This window comes from Pararge aegeria, chromosome 10 (assembly GCF_905163445.1).
Source record: "Pararge aegeria chromosome 10, ilParAegt1.1, whole genome shotgun sequence".
NCBI classification, from domain to species: domain Eukaryota; kingdom Metazoa; phylum Arthropoda; class Insecta; order Lepidoptera; family Nymphalidae; genus Pararge; species Pararge aegeria.
In genome coordinates, this window is record NC_053189.1 from 16,558,117 (window position 1) to 16,583,258 (window position 25,142).

General features: G+C 37.5%; 1 protein-coding gene and 1 non-coding gene across 5 annotated transcripts in view; both read right to left on the reverse strand.

Moving 5' to 3' along the window:
* LOC120626839 (mitogen-activated protein kinase kinase kinase 4) overlaps positions 1-25,142 on the reverse strand; it is a 53,919-nt gene that overhangs the window by 14,030 nt on the left and 14,747 nt on the right. For 3 of the 4 annotated variants that reach the window (XM_039894610.1, XM_039894611.1, XM_039894608.1), the window contains exons 3-19: positions 22,175-22,254; positions 20,439-20,566; positions 18,427-18,618; positions 16,836-16,996; positions 16,014-16,129; positions 14,635-14,819; positions 14,128-14,261; positions 13,304-13,560; positions 12,266-12,464; positions 11,653-11,767; positions 10,664-10,767; positions 9,794-9,953; positions 8,877-9,044; positions 6,752-6,888; positions 6,054-6,161; positions 2,679-2,820; positions 412-579 (exon numbers count right to left, since the gene is read on the reverse strand). In XM_039894610.1, the coding sequence (XP_039750544.1) occupies positions 412-579; positions 2,679-2,820; positions 6,054-6,161; positions 6,752-6,888; positions 8,877-9,044; positions 9,794-9,953; positions 10,664-10,767; positions 11,653-11,767; positions 12,266-12,464; positions 13,304-13,560; positions 14,128-14,261; positions 14,635-14,819; positions 16,014-16,129; positions 16,836-16,996; positions 18,427-18,618; positions 20,439-20,566; positions 22,175-22,254 (2,554 nt within the window). The remainder of the gene's footprint in view (positions 1-411; positions 580-2,678; positions 2,821-6,053; positions 6,162-6,751; positions 6,889-8,876; positions 9,045-9,793; positions 9,954-10,663; positions 10,768-11,652; positions 11,768-12,265; positions 12,465-13,303; positions 13,561-14,127; positions 14,262-14,634; positions 14,820-16,013; positions 16,130-16,835; positions 16,997-18,426; positions 18,619-20,438; positions 20,567-22,174; positions 22,255-25,142) is intronic. The other variant, XM_039894609.1, reaches the window with a different exon arrangement.
* Positions 4,409-4,601, reverse strand: LOC120627170. The gene has a single exon (XR_005658894.1). It is a non-coding gene; the product is annotated as a U2 spliceosomal RNA (small nuclear RNA).

A 25,142-nucleotide genomic window follows, 5' to 3' on the forward strand; every position in this document is an offset into this window, starting at 1 on the left:
ATCTAGCCCGGCGAAGCGGGCTGGGTACGATAGTAATAAATAAATATACTACGACAATACACGCACCGCCATCTAGCCTCAGGGTAAGTGTAGCTTGTGTTATGGGTACTAAGACGACTGATAAATATTTTTATGAATAATATACTTAAATACTTAGAATATAAATATAAACACCCAGACACTGACAAACATTCATGCTCATCACACAAACATTTTCCAGTTGTGGGAATCGAACCCACGGCCCAGGGCGCAGAAAGCACGGTTGCTGCAAACTGCGCCAATCGGCCGTCAATAATATTCTAACATTACGAATAAGTAAAGTCAATCTTCACAATATTTTAAGATCTAAATTGTACTAGAAATGGAAAAACTAAATAACTGTTAAAACCTTTTACAATATCCACAACTAACCTCAAAGCCCAATTTGTAAACTTGCAGTAAAAGCTCCCTGACTCGCGCCACCATACTATCGCGTATGTCCTTCGGTAGTTCGTGTGACGATAGCGCCTCTGTCTGGCTTCGTTCCATAATGTATGCCGTGTGACGCACTAGACAATCCCTGATGGCTATTAGACTATTCTGTAAAGACAAAAAACATTTACAGAAACACAGAATTATGAAAATTAAGCTTAATTTGCTAAACTCCGCGAACAGCAGGAGAATCTGTATGGTGTAATTTATAATTACTTCAATCCGTATACTCCACACCAAACAGATCCTCGGCAATGTACCCTTTACGAACGTTTCGCTCCGAAACCGGAGCAACCTAAACAAAAGAATGTTGTTGTTTGTTTGTTATTTTTTTGAGGTTCGAATTGCTAAACGAACAAATAAATTTATCAACTTCACCTCGTTCACAACGTTTTCAATCGCGCGAGTTGAGTATTGGAGTGACATGAGCAGTTTTCCATTTAGTCGAAAATACACCAGATCTTAATGACAGGTTAAATATGAAAGTTAAGGGATACCAAATCGGGACCACTGCCCTTATTAACTTCGATAGTGAGCAAATATTTATAAACCTCAACTATGTTCACTCTATCATGAGACATTGAAATTTTTTCTCTGACGATAGGTTGCAATCGTACATAAGAGAGTTTTGGGAAGTAAGAGTACGTTGCTCATAAACTGATTGAAAATATTGAGAAAATAAATCACATATTTAAAAAACACTTAATCAAAGGCGGCCAGACTTTAGCAGATTCATTTTTAAAGAACATTTTACTTGGAATTGGAGTAGAATTGGTCTTATGATGATTACAAAATCGCCAGAATTATTTTGGTCTAGCTGTTGCCCGGGACTTCGTCTGCGTTTGATTTTGTTTTTTAATGTGGCATTCAATTTAGTTTTAGTTCTAAAAAAATTTAAAGTATTCAGTATCGCTAAGCCTTAAATGAGGGGTTTGCTGCTTGTCCGCAACAACAACTGTCCTGTCACATTCATCAGATCTACACAAAGTTTGGGCAAAATGAAATACATATTATAACCTCTATAGTACAAAAATAATTATTTAAATCGGTTATAATTTGTCGGATTTATGGTGTAAAATCGTCAAACACTTCATCCCCTCTCCCAACGGAACCGAGCTTAATGTCGGGATAAAAAGTATCCTATATTACTTCTAACACTTCCAAGAATATGTGTACAAAGTTTCATGAGGATCGGTTAATTTGTTTTTGCGTGAAAGCGTAACAAACAAACTTACTTGACATTTATAATATTAGTAGGGATAGGGATAGGGAAGTAGGGATTACTACGTAAATGATTTGCAACAGATTTTTTAAACTTTGTATAACATTGTTTGATGAATAAATCACAACGGTCTCTAATTATTTCAAATGAAAATTTATCTCTATTGTTTTTATATTTTTTGTATTTAGAGTGATACTTCGCTTTTTCTTTAAGACCTACAATTAAGCGGCGCGAAAACCAATGTCGAAACCGATGTCGAAAAGTTAAACTAATAACTATCCTATAGTTGTGTATGCAAATAGATAATTGGCATCAGTAAACCGTAGAATATATCTACTGCAGCATCTACGGACTCGACCAAATTGAGCATTACTTCCTAATTAATCTGAGCCAAGTCACAATTGTTGGCCTCAAAATCACTTTGAGAGTTTGTATTTACTAATTTTAAAATATTATTGTATTCAAGATGCATTTTTATAAACAAAAAGTGGATATAAACAGTCGACTTACAAGAAATGGTCATAAATTAGTGACATCTGCAAAGGTAATTTTGGACCTACCAATGCATAAATTTAAAGAATGTGTTAAAACACATTTATTACAGCGAGGTTACTATACAATTGATGAATTTCTTAATGACAAGGTTGCTTGGAAGCACCCGGCTCCGCTTTCATCTCTCACAAGATAGACAAATGAATGTTAAATTGTAAATTTTTGATGTTGGAAAAGAGCAACTGCTGAGTTTCTTGCCGGCTTCTTCTCGGTAGAATCTGCCTTCCGAACCGGTGGTAGAGTCACTACAAACAGACAGACTTGACGTTTCAAAAGTGCTTATATTAGGCCTACTTGAACTAAATGAATTGAAGTGAACTATTTTGTGCTTTTTGAGGAATAAATGTCTTATGCATTAGCTTTAATAGTATGCAAATAAGATGCATTTTACTCCGATGTCCAAATCTTGTACTAGGGCTACAGAGTTACTTACAAATATCCTTCCGGAATGCGCTCGGTGTCGTTGTGCGAGGCGCGATGCGAGCGCGCGGGCCCACTGCGCCGCTTGCAAGGCCGCTTCCCGCTCGCTGGCGTACACGCACTGCGCCTCGCGGCATATCGTGTATACCAAATACCTACAAATATAAATGCGTTTATATAAATACCTACAAATATAAATATGTAGGATCGGGCGGATTTTAACTTGATCCGTCCGACATCGTGTGGGCAATTTTCAGGTATCGTGCAATAAGAACACCTTTAAATTTGACTCGCTTTGTTCGAACACTGAATTTAACTTCTTACACTGAATTTAACTAATATCGTAATAGCAAACTTTTAAAATAATAACCACTAAGAGAAACGTAGGACAGTTCCGTGACGACGTCTTTCTGCCTTGCGTCTCAACTAATTAATAATCCCAATCTAGTCAGTAGACCCCGTCACGACTCTGTCCAAGCGCGCCAAAACTGTTAATGCATGCTAGGCGCTAGCTGGCGCGTTTGCGTTTCATTTTAGTGTCCGTACTCATTTCCGGCTGCGACAAATATAAATACCTACAAATATAAATACATACAAATATAAATGCGTTTATATAAGTGCCTCCCTAGTGCAGCGGTAAGCGGCTTTAAGCTGGAAGTCTCGGGTTCAATTCGCGGCGGCGGCAATTCGGGAATTTATAATTTCTAAATTTTTCCCGGTCAACCACCCTCCTGACAAAGCATTGGCGTGCATAGATGGTATGCACCGGGTATGCAGATGATATAAAATGGAGAAAATCTACAGTACGGTTTATGAAAAACTTAATAGGCAGACTTAATAGGTAGGCATTGTAATAGTTTGTTACATGACATCATCTCAGCCAAGCTAAGCCAGCCAATCCTTGCCAAATCACCACTCCAGCTACTGATCGTCTTCGGTAGAAGGGGTCAAGCAATAAAATGCTCTGCGAGCACATTTTGGGGCTTTTTAGACTAAGGTGAACATTGTGAGCCGATACTCTGCCAAACTGTTTACAATACAATATATGATAGTGTGATTATCAAGTTTTGCTTATTATTTTATGCCCACTGTTTCAAGGTATAAAAAGCCTAACCTAAAGTATTTATAACACGTACTGGAGGTTTTCTTCATTTTATATCATCTGCATACCCACTATGCACGCCACTGCGACCAAGACGTGCCGCTAAGCGACTTAGCGTTTCGGTACGATGTCGCGTAGTATCCGATTAGGGGTGTGGGTTTAATTAAGCGCTTACCACCAGGTGAGATTGCAGCCAAGGAATCTACTAGGAGCTTTTTTTTTAAAAAAAAAAACAACTTTTGAACTAAATGAACCAAGTTCCCATGTTAGTGTGGAAACTAAATGTTATACCAACTTTTAATATTTATGCGTATAAATTGGGCTAAAAGACTATGTGCTACAACTTCGGCACATTCGATTAAATAATATGTAGCACTTATGAAGTTATCAAAAGTTTAATTGTTTACCACTGATCGTACGCAGCACTAGCGTTATATTGTGCGCTAGTGCGTACACAATATAACGTACGTACGTTCAGTGTTAGACTAGCACTGACGTAAAAAGAATTTTTTTACGTCAGTGCTAGTCTAGCACGACCGACCATAGTTTTAGTGGGCACTGGCCATTGAAGGGAACTTCTACCCTTCGAAGGCCAGTGCTCGCCCACGCTAAGACGGTTTTTCTATAATAACAATGGTATATATATGTGGGCCGATCCCGGCGGCACTGCAATGCCGGGCCGACCCGTGACGGGAGTGGAGCGAGCCCCGAACATCCCGTCGGTTTACAAAAATCAGTTTAATATACTGGTCCCACATTGTGGGAACTTTCAGATATTAAGCTGAAAAGAACAGATACTACACTTTGATCTTAGCCAAAAGGCCGAGAAGCGATAATCGATGGGCGCCACGCCGCGGTAGTCATTCCCTGAGCGAGAATTTCCCTAGCGCGACACAAAATATGACACGCAAAGCAGAGCGACATCTGCTGGGCATTACTTTAACCTCGTAGTACATAAAAGTAATCTGGAAATCTTTAGGTAGATGGCGCTAGTGAGGTTAGCGGCATAAAGTTGGCTTTTTGTTTTGTCTCTATTATATTTTCGATATTTCAAAGCTGAGGAGTTTTTTGTCGGAACGCGGTAACAGCAGAAAAAAGGCTGATTAAAGAAAAAAACATCAAGGTCTAACCATGTCGCCATATTTAAGAAAAGTGCAAATAACATGGCTTCGGGCCTAGATGATCCGAAACCAACAAAATGTCTGAGAATCTGGGTTTTTTACAAAGCATTATATATCCAGGTCTGTACTATTCTTCAATGCCAGAAATTAAATATTTTATTGTTTATTTATTTTGTGGAAACGTACATACTATACTTGATTAATACATGATACGATTTATAATACTTAAACCTAATGGTTTCCAATATTAATTTTGTACTTATAAGTTATAACATTACTAGCGGTCGCTCGAGACTTAGTCCGCTTATAAGTCAACCTAAAAAGATAAGCATATGCTGTCGCAGACATTTTTTTAGAACTTTAAAAGCGGAACAACTTTGTGAATCGTTGTCAACGTTGGAAAAAAACCCCCGATTTTGAAACATTATTCATTGGAGCTATGCTCCTATTGCTCTTAGCATGATGATATAAAGCCTCTAGCCTGCCTCGATAAATGGGCTATCCAACACGAAAAACAATTTTTTAAATCAGACCAGTAGTTACTGAGATCATCGCGTACAAACAAACAAACTCTTCAGCTTTATATATTAGTATAAGATTATAAAACTACAAACGAATATATTGCCGTAGCCGCATACAAGTGGAATAAGTGGAAACCATTGACTAAACAGAGCGACACTTCACAGGGTATGCAAGGAGCACGTCCTGCAACATGCCGCCCTGTGCCCATCGAGTACGTAGGTGTTAAAGCTTATGTGTTTGTAATAACACCGGCAACCACTCCCTTCAGACCGGAACACAGCATTGCAACAATGCTGTGATCGGTCTATGATAGGTAGGTGATAAAAAGTTTAGAAGTGTATTTTGGCGTTAGAGAGATCTTTTTTTTGGCCAGATCCTTAGCACAGCTATGAGCGCTGCGGTTTCAAGTTGGAGCGAGATTTGGGAATTTATTATTTCCGAAATACCTCTGGTATGGTCTGGTGGAAGGCTTCGGCCGTGGCTAGTAGACCACCCTACCGACAAAGACGTGCCCCTAAGCGATTTAGTGTTTTAGTGATCATTTACAACCAGGTGAGATTGCAGTCAAGGGCTAACTTGTAGAGGAATAAAAAAAAACATAACATTCGAAGTTTTTTAAAGCCTATTTGTTATGTTTTGTTACCTTTGATCATCCGGATCGGTGTGCTCACTTTTCTCGAGCTCCATGACTTGTTTGAACTTGTCCTCAAACCTTGTTAATACTCGGTTAAGTTGATTGCAGGCCATGTCGCTGTAAAACATAATAATAATATATATATTTTTATATAATAAATATACTACGACAATACACACATCGCCACTCTAGCCTCAAAGTAATCGTAGCTTGTGTTATAACTGATGAATATTTTTATGAAAACTATGCATAAATACTTAAAATACACATATAAATACCCACACTGAAAAAAATAATGTTCACGCTTATTGGGGCCACAGTTGTGAGAATCGAACCCGCGTTCTTGGACTCAGTAAGCAGGGTCGCTCCCCACGGCCAATCAGCCGTCAAAGACAATATAACATCTTGTAAGTACGGCAGGGCCTTAACTAGAACTTAAAACTTTATAATTCTGGATAACTATAAGACAAATGAATGAAATATGTGTTTGATATAGTTATAGTGTACTATAGTGATACTCTGCGCAAATTGAAGTGAAGGGCATTCAATATTCTCAGAGTATCTCAACAATTCACGGAACAATGCTTTCCACCCGTCCAACTGCATTATTGGTACACTCCAGTTCTACATGGACTCGAACGATGCAAAGATACCTCCCTGTGTCTTAGTCGTTTATCAATTTATTTGAATTAAAAAAAAAAACTTACGCAAACGCCGGAGGAGCTAGCACGGCAGCCTGAGGCGTCCGAGCAGCTAGTTTGGCAGTAAAGGCCCACTCGGCTGCCAATGCGGCCCGACTCTGAGTTTCGGTTTCCGACATAGTACGCAGGTACGACAGGTATTGCTGGAAAGTATTCAGTCAACGACTTCAATTATATAGAAACACGCTCTTCCATACTAAAAATATGGTACAAATGTGATATATGGTAAAAATATGGTATTTAGCGATAAGGCCGCCAAATTGTACGTTCTACCTTATTGTGCTCTTGTATTGGTATCTCTGTAAATTTTCTCTGTGGTATACAATAAAAGTGTATTTATTCATTCATTCATTCATACATTATTATCTAGCGCCATCTATTGTGAAGTAGGTGAAACACTCGAATTAGGTAGCAGCAACTAAACGAGGGTTAAAAAGACAGGATAAAATAAAACTAAAACATATAAGAGGTAAAACAAATATAACAGACGTAACATACAACATTAAAATACTTAAATGGAAGTGGGTTGGTCATTTAATGAGAAGAAAAAAGAAGGGTTTACGGAAAACCCATGATCGCGAAGCATGGAAGAACCTGGGGGAGACCTATGCTGTAGCAAGACAATCAAGCGGAACCGGTGTCTTTACAAGTAAACACTCGGTAAGATAAGTATGTTAAAAAGGATATAAATAAACTAAATAAATAAAAAACTAAACGAGTGGTTGAATTCAATACCTATTAATACGTTACACGTCATCGTAACTGTTGTATTAAATAATTAAATATCAATAATATTCAAATTAAAATGTAATTGATAAAAAGTTTTTCATCATATCAATCCATTACTGGCCCACTACTGAGGGCACAGGTCTCCTCCCACAATGAGAAGGGGTTAAGGCCGTAATTTACAACTGCATAATTCATAAAACACGTGATATAATTCATTATTTATCAATTATACGGGTGCTATGGTGATGCGCTCGACCGTAACAATAGTAACAATAGTAACGGGGTCCGAGGTCCAAGTACCAACAATTTATCTTTGGAAGTTTGTATACGTCATTGATTTTTTGTGAACACGTTAGCGCGATGCAGTATCCTTGTGGCGCCATCTAGTTTGGTAATGTGGAGAACGCTACAACCATTATTCACAGTTTAACTACGACGCAATCGCACTCTTTCCGCAAACATGAAATGTTGTGTGCTAAAAAGAGATGCATACATTAAGCATTTCATAACCAAAGATTATGTAAGGTACTGTTTCGTGATAAAATGAGTAACAATAAAACATTTTTTGTTGCTTTGATATATTTTCATGATAATGTGATGTAAACAAATAACAAATGTTTAAAGAAATAAAAATAAATATTAATAAAGGTAGTAAAACAGTTGACAAAAGAGCTTTTAATATTTAGCTTACCGTCGTACATACCACGCGGACGGTTATTAAACATTTGAATTTTTTGTAAAATTAAGTTTACATGACGCTTTGTCAATGCTATGTGCAATTGAAATTGACGTGCATATCATTCCATGTTTTTGTGTGTGTGTGTGTGTGTGTGTGTTATATTAAAAACGTGCAATATGCATGTTGTTAGTGCTCTTACAATAATAAAGAAATAAAAAATAAAATATTCTCAAAAGTGTGTGGTGTCCACCAATCCGCACTGGGCCAGCGTGGTGCACCACAGCCCAAACTCTCCACTGTATGAGAGGAGACACGTGTCGTGGACTGGTAATGGGTTGTTAAAATGAAGAGGAGATGAAGATAAGATAATTTGTTTTTGAAGTTATACATCTTTTGGCGCGTTAGGGAAAAATGTCGAGAGTAAATTTTTACGATGCGCGCGCACACCGTCACAAAAAACTGACACCAAGAAGTTAGCTATAGTCGACGTTTTAGTTTTTCTAAAAAAGGTTTGACTGTTGACTTTCAATAATACAAACAATACCTTTTTTTTATTGTTAGTGTCGTTTCCTCTACAAACGTAAGAGGCGTTAGATACAATTTTGGAAAACATTTTTATCTTGTTACGCCAAAGAAAGATAGCTTCTAACGCGTGTACACACAAGTTTTTTTTTCTTAGTAACTAGATAAAATGTACTGCGACAACCTGCTCAGTTTACTCACTTGTAGAGCAGTTTCCACAGTGGCGTCAAAAGTGTGGAGAATGTCCAGTAGGTCTCGACGGGTCTGCGGTACCGCACGCGAGCCTCGCAACGCTGCCTCCACGTTGCGAGCGAACGACGCTCGCATCTCAGCCGCTATGTCCAACCCCTCCTTGAGTTCGTGTATTAGCTGAAAAAGAAAAACCCCATCACAATAACACAATTTTTAGTTTTGCTTACGTTAGTTATTCCTCGTTCCCTTTCTATATAGTGTACATTATTCTACTAGTCAAGACTTTTTATTTGATACCCATATTGAGCGAGTTAAAAGACGGTGGTAACAGATGCTCTTCATTAAATATTGCATGGCATTGGATTACTTTGCGGAATTCCATAATAAATTTGCTTTATACATGCTAAGTTTATTTTCAGTCAACGAACGCTGAGGGTTCAGGAATGTACAAGGACCTAGGAATTTAAAGCTTCCTTGAGGTAGGGCGGCGACCATGGATGAAAAAGAACGCAACAGAGTACGGAAAGGCTATGTAGATCAAATAAAAATATGTAATCTGCCATTATGTGGCGGCGGCCATCTTGGACCGATTTTCATGAAATATGGCCAAGAAAAATCAAAATCGGTTCATCCGTTCATCCGATGCCACAGATAAACACACACACGGACACGGGCATGGGAAACTTATATCTTACAATTATTCATTGTAAAGACAACATCTCCTGAGGAAGCTCCGGTTTCGGAGCGAAACGTGCGTAGAGGGTAGGTACATTGCCGAGGATCTGTTTGGTGTGGAGTACGGATTGAAGTAATTATAAATTACACCATACAGATTCTGCTGCTGTTCGCGGAGTATAGCAAATTAAGCTTAATTTTCATAATTCATATTATAACACCCCGTTTCTGCGTCGGAGATTTAAAATAACCTGTTTGATAGTGAGACAGGAAAGCTGCTCTGGCCGGCCTTCCATCCTCAGAGAGAGATAGTCATGGACGGCTTCCATACAAATACTGGTCAACAGCAGGAAGTGGCTCCGGTACGAAGGTAGCTGCATTGATAATGTTTCCTCACACCAGCAACCATATCTGAAAGACAAATAAAAAAAACATTAAATTCTCCATTGCCCCATTGTCTACCGAAGCCTTGTCTTCCGATTTTGTAGAAATATCATAAATGTAATAAGTAGTAGTACAGTTTTTTTGTGAAAGAGCTCTAATTTCTTATAACTTAAGACAAGTTAATAATGAAAACAATCTTATCGTTACTTCTAAGTGTCAAGTTTGTTTTAAAAATAAAAAAGGAATAAAAAAAAACAAATAAATAAATAAATAAAAGTACGGCATGATAGTCATTTTTTTTTCTTGGTTATGTTTGTACCTATTTTAGGGTTTATTTTCTTTTTCTTTTCATTCATTTTAATTTTCTTTTGTTCAGCGGCTAAATATCACAAAATTTGGTGATAAAGAAAGAGTGTCGTTTGTGTTCTGCATGCTGAGTTAGCCTTTAAGTGGGGTGTACAGCATTATAAAACAATTGTTAAATGTGTCCATATATTAAGATAGATTGTATACACTTTGGCTTCGTAATAAATAAATCATAAAAAACAACCATTTGAAATTGGTCCGTCAACCAATGAGAATCACGCCTTGAACACAGCAATGCTGTTTGGCGTCAGAAATAAGTTATATCACAATAAGCTCTACTGTTACAAGTGAAAAATCCGCATTCGTGTTTAACGTCCAAAATAGCTATTTATGCAACTTTTTCGTAATAAGGGCCAAAGTAAATATCTTACCTGCGAAATTCATAAGTATTTTTCGTGATATTATTGTCAGTCTTCTGTTCTGTATCTTTGGTATCGTCTAAACCGTCTTGCGCCTCTTCATCAGCACCTTCCGGCTAAAATGTAATAAAATATAAGATTAGCTATATGCTTTTATTAATTAATTTAAGCTTTTACCATATTCATCATCTTAGTACCCATAACACAAGCTACGCTTACTTTTGGGGCTAGATGGCGATGTGTGTATTGTCGTACTATATTTATTTATTTATTTATTTAAGCTTTTACCAACTTTCAAACATACGTTGACAGATATTGGATGGAAGCACGCGTTTCTTTGCGGAATTCCATGATATATTACAAAAATTCAGCTTAATTTGCCTTATTCCGCGGAAAGCTAGTGAGTCTGTGTGGTGTGATTTATAATTTCTTCAATCCGTATACTCCACAATGTACCCTCTACGCACGTTTCTTCAGGAGATGTTACAATTTTTTTTTTTCATACTAACACAATACACACACCGCCATCTACAGATAAAACACTGAAAAGAAACAGTTGTGGGGATCGAACCCACGGCCGACTCAGAAAACAGAGTCGCTGCCCACTTCGCCAATCGGCCGTCGAAAGTTGTTTCATAATAAGTTAATAGATCATCGGTCCTGGTGTGAAATTTTCCACCTATCGATCGCGTGAAAGTCAGCTACGATTTATATCAAATACAAAGAGCGCTATCTAGTGAATATATTGATCACTAGCATTGCAACAAGATAGAATTCAGCCGATCGAATAGCTAGAAAATATCACACAAGTCACTGAGTAACCGCAGGTAGAATGCATACTTAGATAAATGCATTATTAATGTGAAATGCGTTTGTTCGTTTGTCCTTCCTTCCCGCCCTATCTAAGCAACCGATGAATTTAAAGTAGAGTTAGACGAAGAATGTTAGCACTAGTTAGCTACTTATATAAATAAATTAGACGCTAAAGTAAAGGGAAATACCTGAGGTTCTAGCAGCGTAAGGTAAACCTTGTTGAGAAGCTTGTTGCACATTTTATTCATGAACATCATACAGCGTCGGACGCCCTGCGTCTTCAACATCTCGTAGTGGTAGTCACTATGCAAAGAATTATGCAATCAGAAGTGGGATTCACCACTTCTGGCGTTCCTCCCACTCCTAGTACGGCCAGTGGGCAAATTGGATAAATAGCAAAAATCCTCGTCCTACAAGAGTCCTGTATCAATTTTAGGGTAATTTTAGTGCTTTTGTGCATGTGTGAAGTACACGCCACTGAGTACGGCAGATGTCTTACAATACTGCGTTCTAAGTTATTTTGACTCCGTACACACGGGCAAGAAAAGAGCGTTACCGTTTCCGCATTGTTCAAATGAAACTAAACTGATGGTAACCGTTGATTCTACTAATAAATGCTTTCTCGCAAAAACTTCTGAACGGATTTTTATAAAACTTTACAATAATATAGGTTATACATAAGAATAACATTGATATTGAGTAAATATAGTTAATAAACACCGGTTCGTTCGTACCGAAGCTCGTTTTAGACCTAGGTCAAAGTACAAACAAAAAATGCCTCGTTATACAGATAACACTTACCGGTAAGCAGACACTTCAGTTCGGCCAAGCAATCTAAGCTGTGCTACATCCCTCAGCTGACCTATATCGTACACATCGTGCGTATCTCGTTCGTTGCCATGTTCCCCGGAAATATAACCGCTTTCGCTTGATACGTTGGTGTCGGTCGTGCTGTACGTCTCCGATACGACTATCTCCGGCGTCATATCGCCAGCGTACTCTAAAAATTAATAACAATTGAAGTTAATAACCAGTCCTAGCATTAACTGATGTATCATCACATCAACCATTAATATGAAAATTAAGCTTAATTTGTTCAAAACATTTCTTCAGTCCATGTTCTCCACACCTAACAGATCGTCGGCAATGTACTTTCGCTTCGAAACAGCGAGCATCCATCAGGAAATGTTGACTTTACAATGAATAATTGTTAAGTAACGCCTGCTTCTATCCAATACTAAGCGATGAACTTCTACAGCAAGTTAAAGTTTAGGGATTTCCAAAATTGACGTCATTTGTCGTCTGTCGATTTTACGAAATCAATTCTTTGCAATGTTTGCACGCCAGCTAATGGCAATACACTGTGACTTTGTAATTGATATTTAAATGACATATAAAGATTAATCTATTCCTAGTGGACGATCTATCAACGCTTAATTTTCCGACATTTTTGAACCGTCAACGTCCGTGAGTCTTTCTAGTCTAACTAATCCCTCCAATTGCTGCTCTAGATAAAACTAATACTTAGCTATGGATCTCAGATCGTTACAGTTCGAACTACTTAGAAGGATTTGGATCATCGCAATTATTGCTTCAACGAAGGAACTTTTTTGGCACTTTTATAATAAGGTTATTTTCGTTTGCGAAGAATCTTCTTTCTCAATCATATATCGGTAGAGTAGAGCATTAAAATATTGGAGTTTTTTTTTTTATTATGATGATGATTTCTTTGGTTTCATAAATTGGTAGGTTGTCGGTATTTCTAAAATGCTAAATCAAAAACACTCCTGTTTCGTTCACAAAATCAAAAAAAATTATCGAAAATATCAAAAAAATTACCAATTTTTTCATATCCACTATCTATAACATCGACTCCTATTTTCTCTTCACTGCTGCTAGCCTTATCTTCGGTGGCATCTTTATGAGCTTCTGCTTGGACACCCTCATTAATCTGCACGTCAGATTCTTTACCCTGATCATCAGAGATATCGGATTTCCTGTCAGACTGGCCACTGGAGTCGCTGTTGTTGGAATCATTTGTGTTGGTGCTCACGTTGAAACGAACTTGGCATGGCTTTTGGGTGACCGAAGATTTCCTGTTGACACAAATTTTCTGTTGATTTTCTGTAGACGTAAGGCAATTACGTGGGTAAAAAAACTTCTCTTTATGTCTTAATGTGCATTTTCTAGATTTCGATAAACTCCAAATCCCATGTCATCACTCTTAAAGAAGTTCCTTTCCTAACATTGAATATGGAATTTAATTTATCGCGATAAACCCCTTGATGTCTTCTTGAGTTCGAGCGAAAATAAAATCTACTCTTAATGTCTTACATGTTTTCCTTTTTGCATTTACTGGATCGGGATTAACTCTAAATCCCATGTCATCCCTCTCTTATCGCGATAAAACCCCTTGGCGATAACAAGAAATTTTAGGCCAGACGTATAGCCCCAAACCAAGATTTGCGACTCTAAATCTAATAAAATAAGGCCAATTTTACTTTGACGGTATTGAAATTTATATGCGAAAATGACTCAAAGATTGGCGATGAAGCAAATCTTGCACTAAGGCTACAGTATGCTAGCTCGAACATCGGATATAAAATGTGTGTTAAGCTTTTGTACCTTCGGAGCCAGTCCGACCCTTCCGTAGTTCAACTGACCTGCTGCTGGGTTCCGTGGAGGCGCCGTGTTCAAAACCGCGTCGACTCTTGTCCCGTACAGTCCGCAGCATGCGACGCACGGACAGTACCTTCAGCCGCATGTGTAGCGCCGTGTTGTACCACAGACACATCGCCTGCCAATATATCATAGCGATTAAAGTTTCGCAAGGAAAAGCAACTCCACGCCCTATTCCTATTACAGGGTTTCTGGGGGGGTGTGTGTGTATGTATTGTGTGTGTGTGTGTGTGTGTGTGTGAGTGTGTGTGTGTGTGTGTGTGTGTGTGTGTGTGTGTGTGTGTGTGAGTGTGTGAGTGTGGGTAAAAAAAAAGGTGTAAACAGGCGTAAATAAAATATATTTATTTCGTCATCATCACACAACCAATGGACGTCCACTGCTGGACATAGTTGTTTGGTAGAGAATTCCATATCCCACGATCTTTGCGTCTGACCACCTCGAAGTTAATTACCGAAGTTAATGGGTCGATATGACGATGACCTCTACTTACTCTCAACCTATTCATGGTCTTGTCTGAGAAGAGCGCGGGATGTTCCTCAGCGGCCGCAATGCTCGATGGGTACAGAGCTATCACAGCTTCGTACGCGTCCAGAAGTTCTGCAACTTGCTTCATGGCGATACCCACCGCGGTGGTGCAACGCTCGCAGTCAAACGACACGCAACCAAAGAGGAAATCTGCATGAAAAAGACCAATCGAATCAAAGTTATTATAAGCCCGAAAATAACGTGCGTGTACTTATGTACACGCGTTAGAAGTTATACTTCTTAGTTAGTACTTCTCCTAGTTATACTACTCTCTACCGTAACAAGGTATTTAATACATTGAAAGTTTAGATGATTAAACATTCAATGTATTAAATACCTTTTTGCTTTATAAAGCAATGGAATAGAATATAATAAGAATAGAATAGAAAAGAATAAATTTTATTGCTTTAACTGTGTACATTTTTTTTTGTGTTGTAAGTGGGAATAGTTCCAACAGTTTGCCACTTTGTGGCGTGCAATTTACTTACATATTTAGAGTTTATATAACAAATTACTATAACACTTAAAATTTTAAACTTTAGACACTAACTAAGAAATGTCACAAAAATATTCGTTAATATTACGCCTTAATTATTAACCAAATTCTTAACCCATTTTAAATCATTATATTTCCGTCTAATTTTTTTACCAAGAGTGGTAAATGGTTAAAAAATTTTATACCACAAGCAGAAGTACTTTTCGCAAACACTTAACATTTATTTTGAGGAACACATATATTATATTTATATTTCGTACTCTTTATATTTTTATTTATAAAAACATTTCGTACCCATTCATCGTATCGTAAGTTGTATGTAATTCTTAGACATTTTTTTTGTAAGATAAATGTAAATTGTATATTTACCGAATTACCCCAAAATATAATACCGTATGTTAAGTAGTATTATCTAGTTATCTCATAATCGGACAACCAAGTTTCACCCAACATTAAAATTTGACTGAGACTGAGACTAACTTCAGGGTGTCGGTTTTTTGTACCGCTGTGCGCGCGCATCGTAAAAATTTACTCTCATCATTTTTCCCTAACGCGCCAAAAGAAGTAGATATAACTTCAAAAAGTTTTTAATGATTTTATGAATACTTTACATGGTATAAAAATGCATGGCGACCTAAAATCTACAATAATTTGCAGGTTCGCTTACTTCCCTCGCTTTTGCTTTGATTTATGGGTGGCCACCGACTACGCCTATTTATTAATTTAAAATACTCAAACTCTAGGAAGTGTGCATTTTTTTGGACATAAAGGTAGTATAAGTCATGGGCTAACTTGTAGTGGAATCAGCGTTTTTTTTTTAACTTAAACGAACATATATAGTACGTTACCTTGGCTTTTTTGTTCTGGTGCATTTTCTTCTGGCATATTGGAGAGATCTTCATGTGATCCCTCAATGGGAGCCAGTAACCGCGTTCGGTTTCTACAGGGATCTGGATTCTCGAACCTAGGGCACAACTAAGTTTAGCAAACTACTGATGAACTAGGAATTGCTTTAGTCGGATGCCTAATGATTACGTTGATTCCTAGAGTATAAAATAGTTTCACTATAACTATTATGTGATAACGACCTGATTCGGCGGATCGTAAAATTTGGTGGTGTCGTACACTGACACTTGACATATGAATAAAAATAATTAATAAAAATACTTTTTTTTTTAAACATTATATCCATACGAGAAATAAAACATATTACAATACAAACACAAAATACTACACCTTGTGGTACGAACCATAGACAAGTTAGGTTATATGAGTCGTCTAGTGAAAATCGATTGGTGAAAGGTAAACGAATGCCTAGGTATCTTATTTGATTAGATTCTTATACTTAGGCATTGCTGTGTCCCTCGTCAGTGAAAACGGGCATGAGTTTTGCACTTTTCTTAAGCTTTAAAGGGTTTAAGGCTTTAACGATGCAGGACAACATCGTGAGGAAACCAGAATCCCTAAGAGTTCTCTATAATGTTCTCAAGGCGTGGGGTAAGTCCACCAATCCGAACTGGGCCAGCGTGGTGGACTACGGCATAAACCCTCCTGATTGTGGGAGGAAACCTATTCCCTGCAGTGGGCCGGTAACGGAATAAATGTTAATGATGTTAGGGGCTTATTTTTTTAAATTTAGTAACAATAATGAACCCTACAAAAGCACTTACTTGTATTCATGGATCCTCAATACTATAGTTGGTATCATACTCCGCTGAGAACATAGAAACTCATCTTGTTGACTTAGAGTTCGGCTGGCCAACTTTGCTTTCAGCTCCAACCATATCAAGTCTTTGAGTTCGTTCTGCCAAACCTGCTCCTCGCGACTTATCTGTTCAAACAAAAAACTGGCTTTGAAACAAAAAAAAATTACAAAAGATGAAAAAAAATTAAAAAAAAAAAACCAGAAAACTCTCGGCCCTGTAGTTTCTAACATTAAGGACTAGTTTCCGAAATTGGTGAACGCGATACTAATGTTGTAAGGTCTAGTTAGATTGGGCAATGATTAGACAAATAAAATATTTTAAAGCTTTTAGTTTACATTTCGTTAGTTTATATTCCTCATTTTCTTTCAATACAAACACAATGAGTACATTATTCTACTTGTCAAGCTCTTACATTGGATTTACATCCATATTGAGGGAGTTGTAAAATATTTGTATTCCGCCATTTTGTGGCGGCGGCCATCTTGGACCGATATTCATCAAACATAACTTCGAACACTAAGACCTTTCAAACAAAAAAAAAACAAAATCTATTAACCCGTCTGTTGCTGCGGATAGGTTAAGAATATAATATACATAAATACTTATTATATATAAATATATACAGATAAACACCCAGACACTGAAAAACAATCATGTTCATCACACAAACATTTTCCAGTTGTGTCCAAACTCTCCATCTATGTCTAAACTAATAATGTAAATGGATAAGAGTGTCTATTTGTTTATTACCTATTTTGGGCTTAACCAGTGCACTTATCATGATGTTATTAAGTTCTTATACTATTTGTTCCAAGAATGAAACAATAAAATGCCTGAGTGGTCGGAGAATATAGCCTTTGGTGGCTTGACATCTGAATTGTTCTTGGGGAAAATTTGCATAGATACATAGTTTGATGCTATGAACTTAGAGCAATTCATATCATTTTATAACAAATTACCCGATGAAATCCTTGAGAATCAATAAGTTCAAAGTTAATAAAAAATGTAAGCTTAAAGAAAAATCCTATTATAATATTAAGGATTACATTATGATAAAAAAGCTTGGGTATGAATTGCTCTAACTATAACTAGACTGTGAGATGGTGATAACAAAAATAAAACCTGGCTAAATTTGTAGTGGGCTCTTCGACCAGGGCGCGTTTGGAACCCTCCTAGCTTTAGTTTTAAGTTAACGAATGCATTTATCACCATCACCTACAATCAACGTGTCTTTTTACAATCTAGGGTTAATCAAGGGGCGAATAGACAAATTCCTTAAAAGCCGGCAACGCATCGGTGGCTCCTCTGGTGCTGCAAATGTTTATGGGCGGCGGTGATCCCTTAACATCAGGTGACCCACTTGCTCGTTTGCTCGCTATTAACATAATAATAAAAAAAAAACCTAACATTAGTGTAACACGTCAAATGTATGGACGCTTCATAAGTGCCTGTGACGTAGACCTTCTACATGAATATAACATTTTCGAATTTGAACATACCAAAGCTTCTTTTTCATACATTTAATCCCTAATATTATAATAGGTAATGTACTCACAGTCCGTTTGCAGCCCTTTTCAATATTCCCCATATTGATGAGCATGCAGAATGTGTTGTGGAAGTTGACTCTGTTGGCGGGTAACCCATCTTCGAGGCCTCTCTCCTGCACTTCTTCTTCGCAAGCAGCTTGGCATTTCAAACGTGAGGTGAGCGACATGAATCGACTGCAGGACTCCACCTGGAAATAAGGCTTTACGTGCATTATGTAAAAGTCAAAGTCAATAATATCTTTATCCAAAAAGCCCCATAGAAGGCACGTTTGATGTATACGTTTAATGCTTAGGTGTACTTATTTGCTCTAATCAGGTTGCTCTTCTAAAAATACTAAATGACAGTGATATGGTGATAACAAAAAAACACGCGGCTAAGTTATTTGAGGGCTTCTTCTTAGACCAGGACGCGTTTGTAACCCTTGTAGCTTTAGTTTTAAGTTTACGAATATGTTTATTCCCATCATCTCACTCACTTTATTCTCTTGTGGTGCATCAAAAGGGCCACCTATAGGCCTACTTGACTAATTGACTTTGACTTACGTTACAAAAAAAATTGTACATGGTATGATGGCGATTACTACATTCGTAAACTTAAAACTAAAGCTACTAGGGTTCCAGGCGCACCCTGGTCTAAGAAACCCAACAATAAACTTAGCCGGATATTCTTTTTGTCATAACCATCTCATATTGTCATCTAAATAGAATATAAAACTACCTGGTTAGAGCAATGTTCATGTATTTTTATCATTAAGGTAATCTCATACTAATATATAAAGCTGAAGTAGTGGCGTGCACTGGGTTTCTTACCAGGGTATGCATACAGCAGGAAAATTGCATAAAACGGCAAAAATCCTCCACTTATAAGAGTTGTAAATAAATTTTAGGGTAGGCGGTGCTTTTGTGCATGTATGAAGTGCACGCCACTGAGCTGAAGATTTAGTTTGTTTGTTTACTTGAACGCGATAATCACAGGAGCTACTGGTCCGATTAAAAAAATCAGTGTAGGATAGCCCATTTATCGAGGAGGAGGCTTTATAACATCACGTATGGAACTTAGGATTTAGTGATCTGTAGTTGAAATAGATCAACGAGGCAGCTATTTCAATACAACAATCCGACAGTACTATTATATTAAATAAATAAATAAATCAGCTACGACAATACACACGTCGCCTATCTAGCCCCAAAGAAAGTGTAGCTTGTGTTATGGGTACTAAGATGAGTGATGAATATTTTATTTATAATATAGTTAAAAATCACTGACATCGTTCAAAGAGCAGCGGCCCTGAAATGGAACTGGGCGGGTCACATATGTCGAAGGGAGGACGGGCGGTGGAGCCGAGTGATTCTGGATTGGCAACCGCGCACTGGACACAGAAGCATTGGCCGACCACCAGCTCGATGGGGAGATGATATTGTAAAGGCAGTAGGGAAGAACTGGATGCAGCTAACCAGCAATAGACCGAGATGGCGTACAAATGAAGAGGCCTTAGTCCAGCAGTGGACTGAGATAGGCTGATGATGATGATGAATATAGTTAAATGCTTATAATATACAAATGAACACTCAGACACTGAAAAACATTCTAATTCATCGCACAAATATTTTCCAGTTGTGAGAAATCAAAACTGTGTCAGCCTTGACAGATCAGAATGCAGTTGTCACCAACCCTCTTCAAACCCGCGGGATTCGTACGAGGCGACTAAGCAAATATAAAGGACGACCATCCACTGCGATCACCCACCCGTCTTCCCAGCGTGGTGATTGTGGGCAAATCGGTCCAGCGAATTTATGAGAAATAATATCAGAAAATATATATGTTAACAAGCGGACCCCCGCGCCATCTGTCGGGCTGATTTGTGAATCTAAAACCATCCAGGGTGCCACCCAAACGCATACCAAAAAATTTATTCAAATCAGTCCAGCTTTTTAGGAGGAGTTCAGTGGCATACACACGCACACAAGAAATATATATGTTAAGAATTAACAGGCTATTGAGGATATATTAAAAACTTACCAGGGTAGGTACAGCTGCCTGAGGACTAGGTGAGGGCAAGGAATCTGCTCTTGGCTCCCTTTGACTATCCTTCCAATCGCGTTCTTTCGATCTGGTCAATTTGAGTCCAGAACGCCTTCTCAGCCGTTCTGAAATATTTTTTTTAAGAATGTCAATCAAGATAAGATCGCTTTTGAAAACTTCGATCGAATAAGCCATTCTGTCAATTATCCATACTACATTAAATAAGGCCGCCTTTGCATGTCTACATTGTGTACTGTATACTCTTTACTGTTTCTTTTCCTGTATGTTATAGTGCAATAAAGTGTTTCTTCTTCTACATTATTAATATTATAAATGCGAAAGTGGGTTTGTTTGCTTGTCCTTACTTTACACCCCAACTAACAAACTAATCGACTTGATTTTTGGCGAATAGTTAGTTGAAAGGATGCAGAGTAAAACAGGCTACGTTGTATTCCAGGAAAAAAAGGATTCCCACGGGATCCTAAAAAAATTTAATAAAGGCGGATGAATCACAAGGACAAGATGCTAGTTCGGATTGCTGGCTTTTCACGCCTTTGAGAACATTATAGAGAACTCTAAAGCATGCAGATTTCAAAACGATGTTTTCCTTTACCGTTAACGCAGATTTAAATGCTAAACTATATAACGTGTAACCGAATTACGAAATAATGTTGAAGGATGCATTAGTATATTCCATAAGAAATCACTCTGTAAAAATATTAACTAAAAAGAAGCATATTTATTTTTCTATACAACGAATTCAAAACATTCAAAGTGTTTACTTATGACAACCCTGTTAAAGATAAAAGACCGACACGCGTACACAACGTAGGCTATGCGACGCTCAACTAATAAAGTGACAGAATTTGCATCTGATATCAGGGCTGCATCTGATTTCTTTCAGTAAAAACAATTGCAATGGTTTACTGAAAAACTATTAGGTTTTCGCTTTTATTGATAATTCTCATAATGTACTTCTAAAGCCTGTGAAGTATTATTTGGGTTTGAATTTATAAGTTTAATATCTTGTAACTCTGTGGTGGTTCAGAGATGTCTGTGGTGCGTGAGGTGCACCAGGGACCGGACCCAGTACCCGTGGCAGACGTCCAAAAAATTCAAAATTCATTTATTTCAAGTACGCTTAGTTTATACGCACTTTTCAGTCGTCAAGTCAGTCTGTTTGTAGCAGTGGCGTGCATAGAGGGTATGCACAGAGTATGCAGACAATATAAAATGAATAAAATCTCCAGTACCTACGAGTTATAGAAAACTTAAGGATAGGATTGTAAGAGTTATAAAAAGCCTACCCTTTAGTATTTATAACTCCTACTGGAGATTTTCTTAATTTTATATCATCTGCATACCCTCTTTGCACGCCACTGGTTTGTAGTGACTCTACCACCGGTCCGGACGGCAGACTCTACGAAGGAGAGCCGGGACAAAACTCGGCAGATTGCTCATTTTAAACATAATTTTCAACAGTCTATAGATTTATTATCTTAACGCTAATCGCTAAGCAAAATCCTTACCTAACGTAGCCACTTTACTATCGCAGCTTTTTCTTCTTAATCTGACAGTGGTGGTTTATAATAATTGCGAGTCAAAATCATCTGCAACAAGGTCGCCGTCGGATAGCAACTTACAGAAATGTTACAGAATACGAGGGCAAGTGGTCAAACTGGTTTTTAACTGGGCAATTTTATATGGGAAAAATAAGTTATTAAATGTCATACCTGGGGGCGTAGGCACGTCGTCCAATTTGTTGCCTTCGACGAGCATCTTCTGCAAACTAGTTCCAGATTCATAGACCGTCCTGAAAAAATACCAATTCACTGATCATTATTATCATCAACTCAACCCATTACCACGAGTTTCAACAGTTATGGGTCTCCTCCCACAATGAGAAGAAGCTAAGGCCGTCACGCTGGCCCAGTGCGGATTTGTGGACTACACACGCCTTTGAGAACATTATGGATAACTCTAAAGTTTCCTCACGATGTTTTCCTTCACTATTGAAAAAAATATTATTTAAATTGCATAAAACGCACATAAAGAAAAGTAATAGGTGCGTGCTGGGATTCGAACTTGGTCCCCCGAAAGAGATATCCTACCCTCTGGGCTATTACCGCTTTGGTCATGAATACCTAAATAGTGACCTTCCACGGGGGATCTTACCCCGACAGAAGCGGAACTGCTTATAACTATAGACAACAGAGCACTATAAAACAATGTAAAAAATTATGTACTTACACAAAAGTGCCATCTATAAGTTACAGAAACTTCTGACTTTTACTTTGCTTTTGGCATTGAACGTATAAACTCGACCTACAATTTTGAATGAATGAATGAATACACTTTTACTGTACACCACATAAACATACAGAAAAATGGAAAATGTTGCCTTGCTAAAGGGACTTCTCGCCCTCATCTCCAACAATGATCAGTTTCAGTTCTATGGTACTAAAATCACGTTATTTCAATCCACTCATTGGATAAAAACACATTGTAGTGGCCGAAATAATAATTGTACACATAACATTTCAATCATATAAAATAAAACATAAAACACTATTTTTTAAATCTGTAGTTTTTTATCGTAGGTATATTTAAAAATCAAGCGGATATAAAATACGGATCAAAGGCCTTTAAAAAGAACAAGGATAAGAGTACATTTGTACACGCATATTTTACCATTCCTTTTGTTTAGGTCCGTCAATAAATAAAATGGATTTTCTTTTTCATTATTGTTAATAAATTAGTTAATTTTTAAATTCATTTTAATTATTTCAGGCTTTAAATTTAAAGTTTAGTTTTAGGGGGTACATAATTGATAATATTATCTTGCAAGTTTTATTTTATGCCCGAAATAAAAATTCCTTTCTAGAGGTCAAAAATATTGCTTGCGGAGTGGAAAAATGGGTGTATCGACAGGGAAAATACAGCATCGATTTATCGAGTGGAAACCTAAAAAATCTTTAGGGCTGAGTTGCACACGGCAACTAGATACTTTATTTACAATCAATACAAGTTTTATTACAACATTAATACCTCCATTACAATAATACACTGAAGTGGCGAGGATAATTGGATGGGGGCATTTAGTTAGTCGTGCACTCACTCGCCGAGCACCTGATAACATATCAGTTGCCATACTGATACGAGTCTACGTCGCATGTCTGCGTGATTCGTCATCAATTCAAATATTATGTATGTGTGTAACATTTTTACTAAATGCCACTTCATGCACGGCTGGCCGTGTGGTGTCGGCACATCAAAATACTCCCCTTTATAGTGGTCACCACTAGGGAATATACCCCATATAGTGGTCAACCTTCCTGTTACCGACAGCGTCGTACGAGGCGACTAAGAGAATATATTTTTTGTTTTTTTATTCCACTACAGGTGAGCCCTTGACTGCAATCTCACCTGGTGGTAAGTGATGATGACAAGGTTGCTTGGAAACATCCGGCTCCGCTTTAATCTCTCACAAGATAGAAAAATGAATGTTCAAATGCAAATAGTTTATGTTGGAAAAGAACAACCGCCGAGTTTCTTGCCGGCTACTTCTCGGTAATATCTGACTGCCGAACCGGTGGTAGAGTCACTACAAACTGACTGATTTGACGTTTCAAAAGCCCTTTTATTAGGCCTACTTAAAATAAATGAATTTTGATATTTTTTTTCTTGATGCAGTCTAAGATGGTAGCGAGCTGACCTGCTAGGGAGTATGGTAGTCATACCCACTCATCGGTTTCTACACGATATCGCACCCGAACAATAAATCGCTTAGCGGCACGTCTTTGTCGGTAGGGTGGTAACTAGCCACCCACTAGACTATACCAGAGAAAAATCAGAAATAATTAATTCCCAAATTGTCCTTCCGGGAATCCCACTCCTACTTAATTTCAGAACGCTCACCGTTGCGCCAGAGAGGTCGTCGATCGAACAAATGTTTATGGAACCTTTAGTGCTCATACTATGGTTGGTTGTTTATCTGTATTTATAAAATATTATTTTGTTTTTTATATTTTTAATTATCTATATATTTTATAGAGCTTATTTCATATTTTGTGCTCGGACAGCTATAGAATGGCGTGCTAATAATATTATTAATTGTTTACCTATCTTGTTACTGGAGAAAGGTTTTAATTTAAGAAACGATACTTAATGATATGAAATAAAAGTGTTCTCATAGAAATAGATGATTGATATTGTGAGTGTAGGTGCGTTTACGCTTGGGCAGGTGCAGGAAAACGAAATAGTAGCGTTAAAAGATTTTGCGTTTATTCCTTCTTCCAAATTGTAACAATGAGTTGCAGAATTAAATTCTAACGTTCTTTTTCTTTTTTTTTTTTTTTAATGGCTTGCGTTTGTACCAATTGGGTACGATTTACTTCGCCAATGTCACGTGGTGTGGTGGAGGAGACGCGCTTTTGAGAATGATCGGTGAAATATGAGGAAGATCAAATTTTAATCTTGACGCATCAAATTTTAAATAAGTAGCAGATTTTTTTGCTTCTCCTTTGAGTTAATTTCCAACCCAAAACAGCACAGAAAAATAGATAATTATAATGTTAGTCAGGATGGTATTTACATATATATTTACAACTTAATACTATTACACTTAACATATTTACATAGGAATCTACAGAATGGGCTAAACACAGACATTAACAGACACTCAACATTTAGAGGACGAGG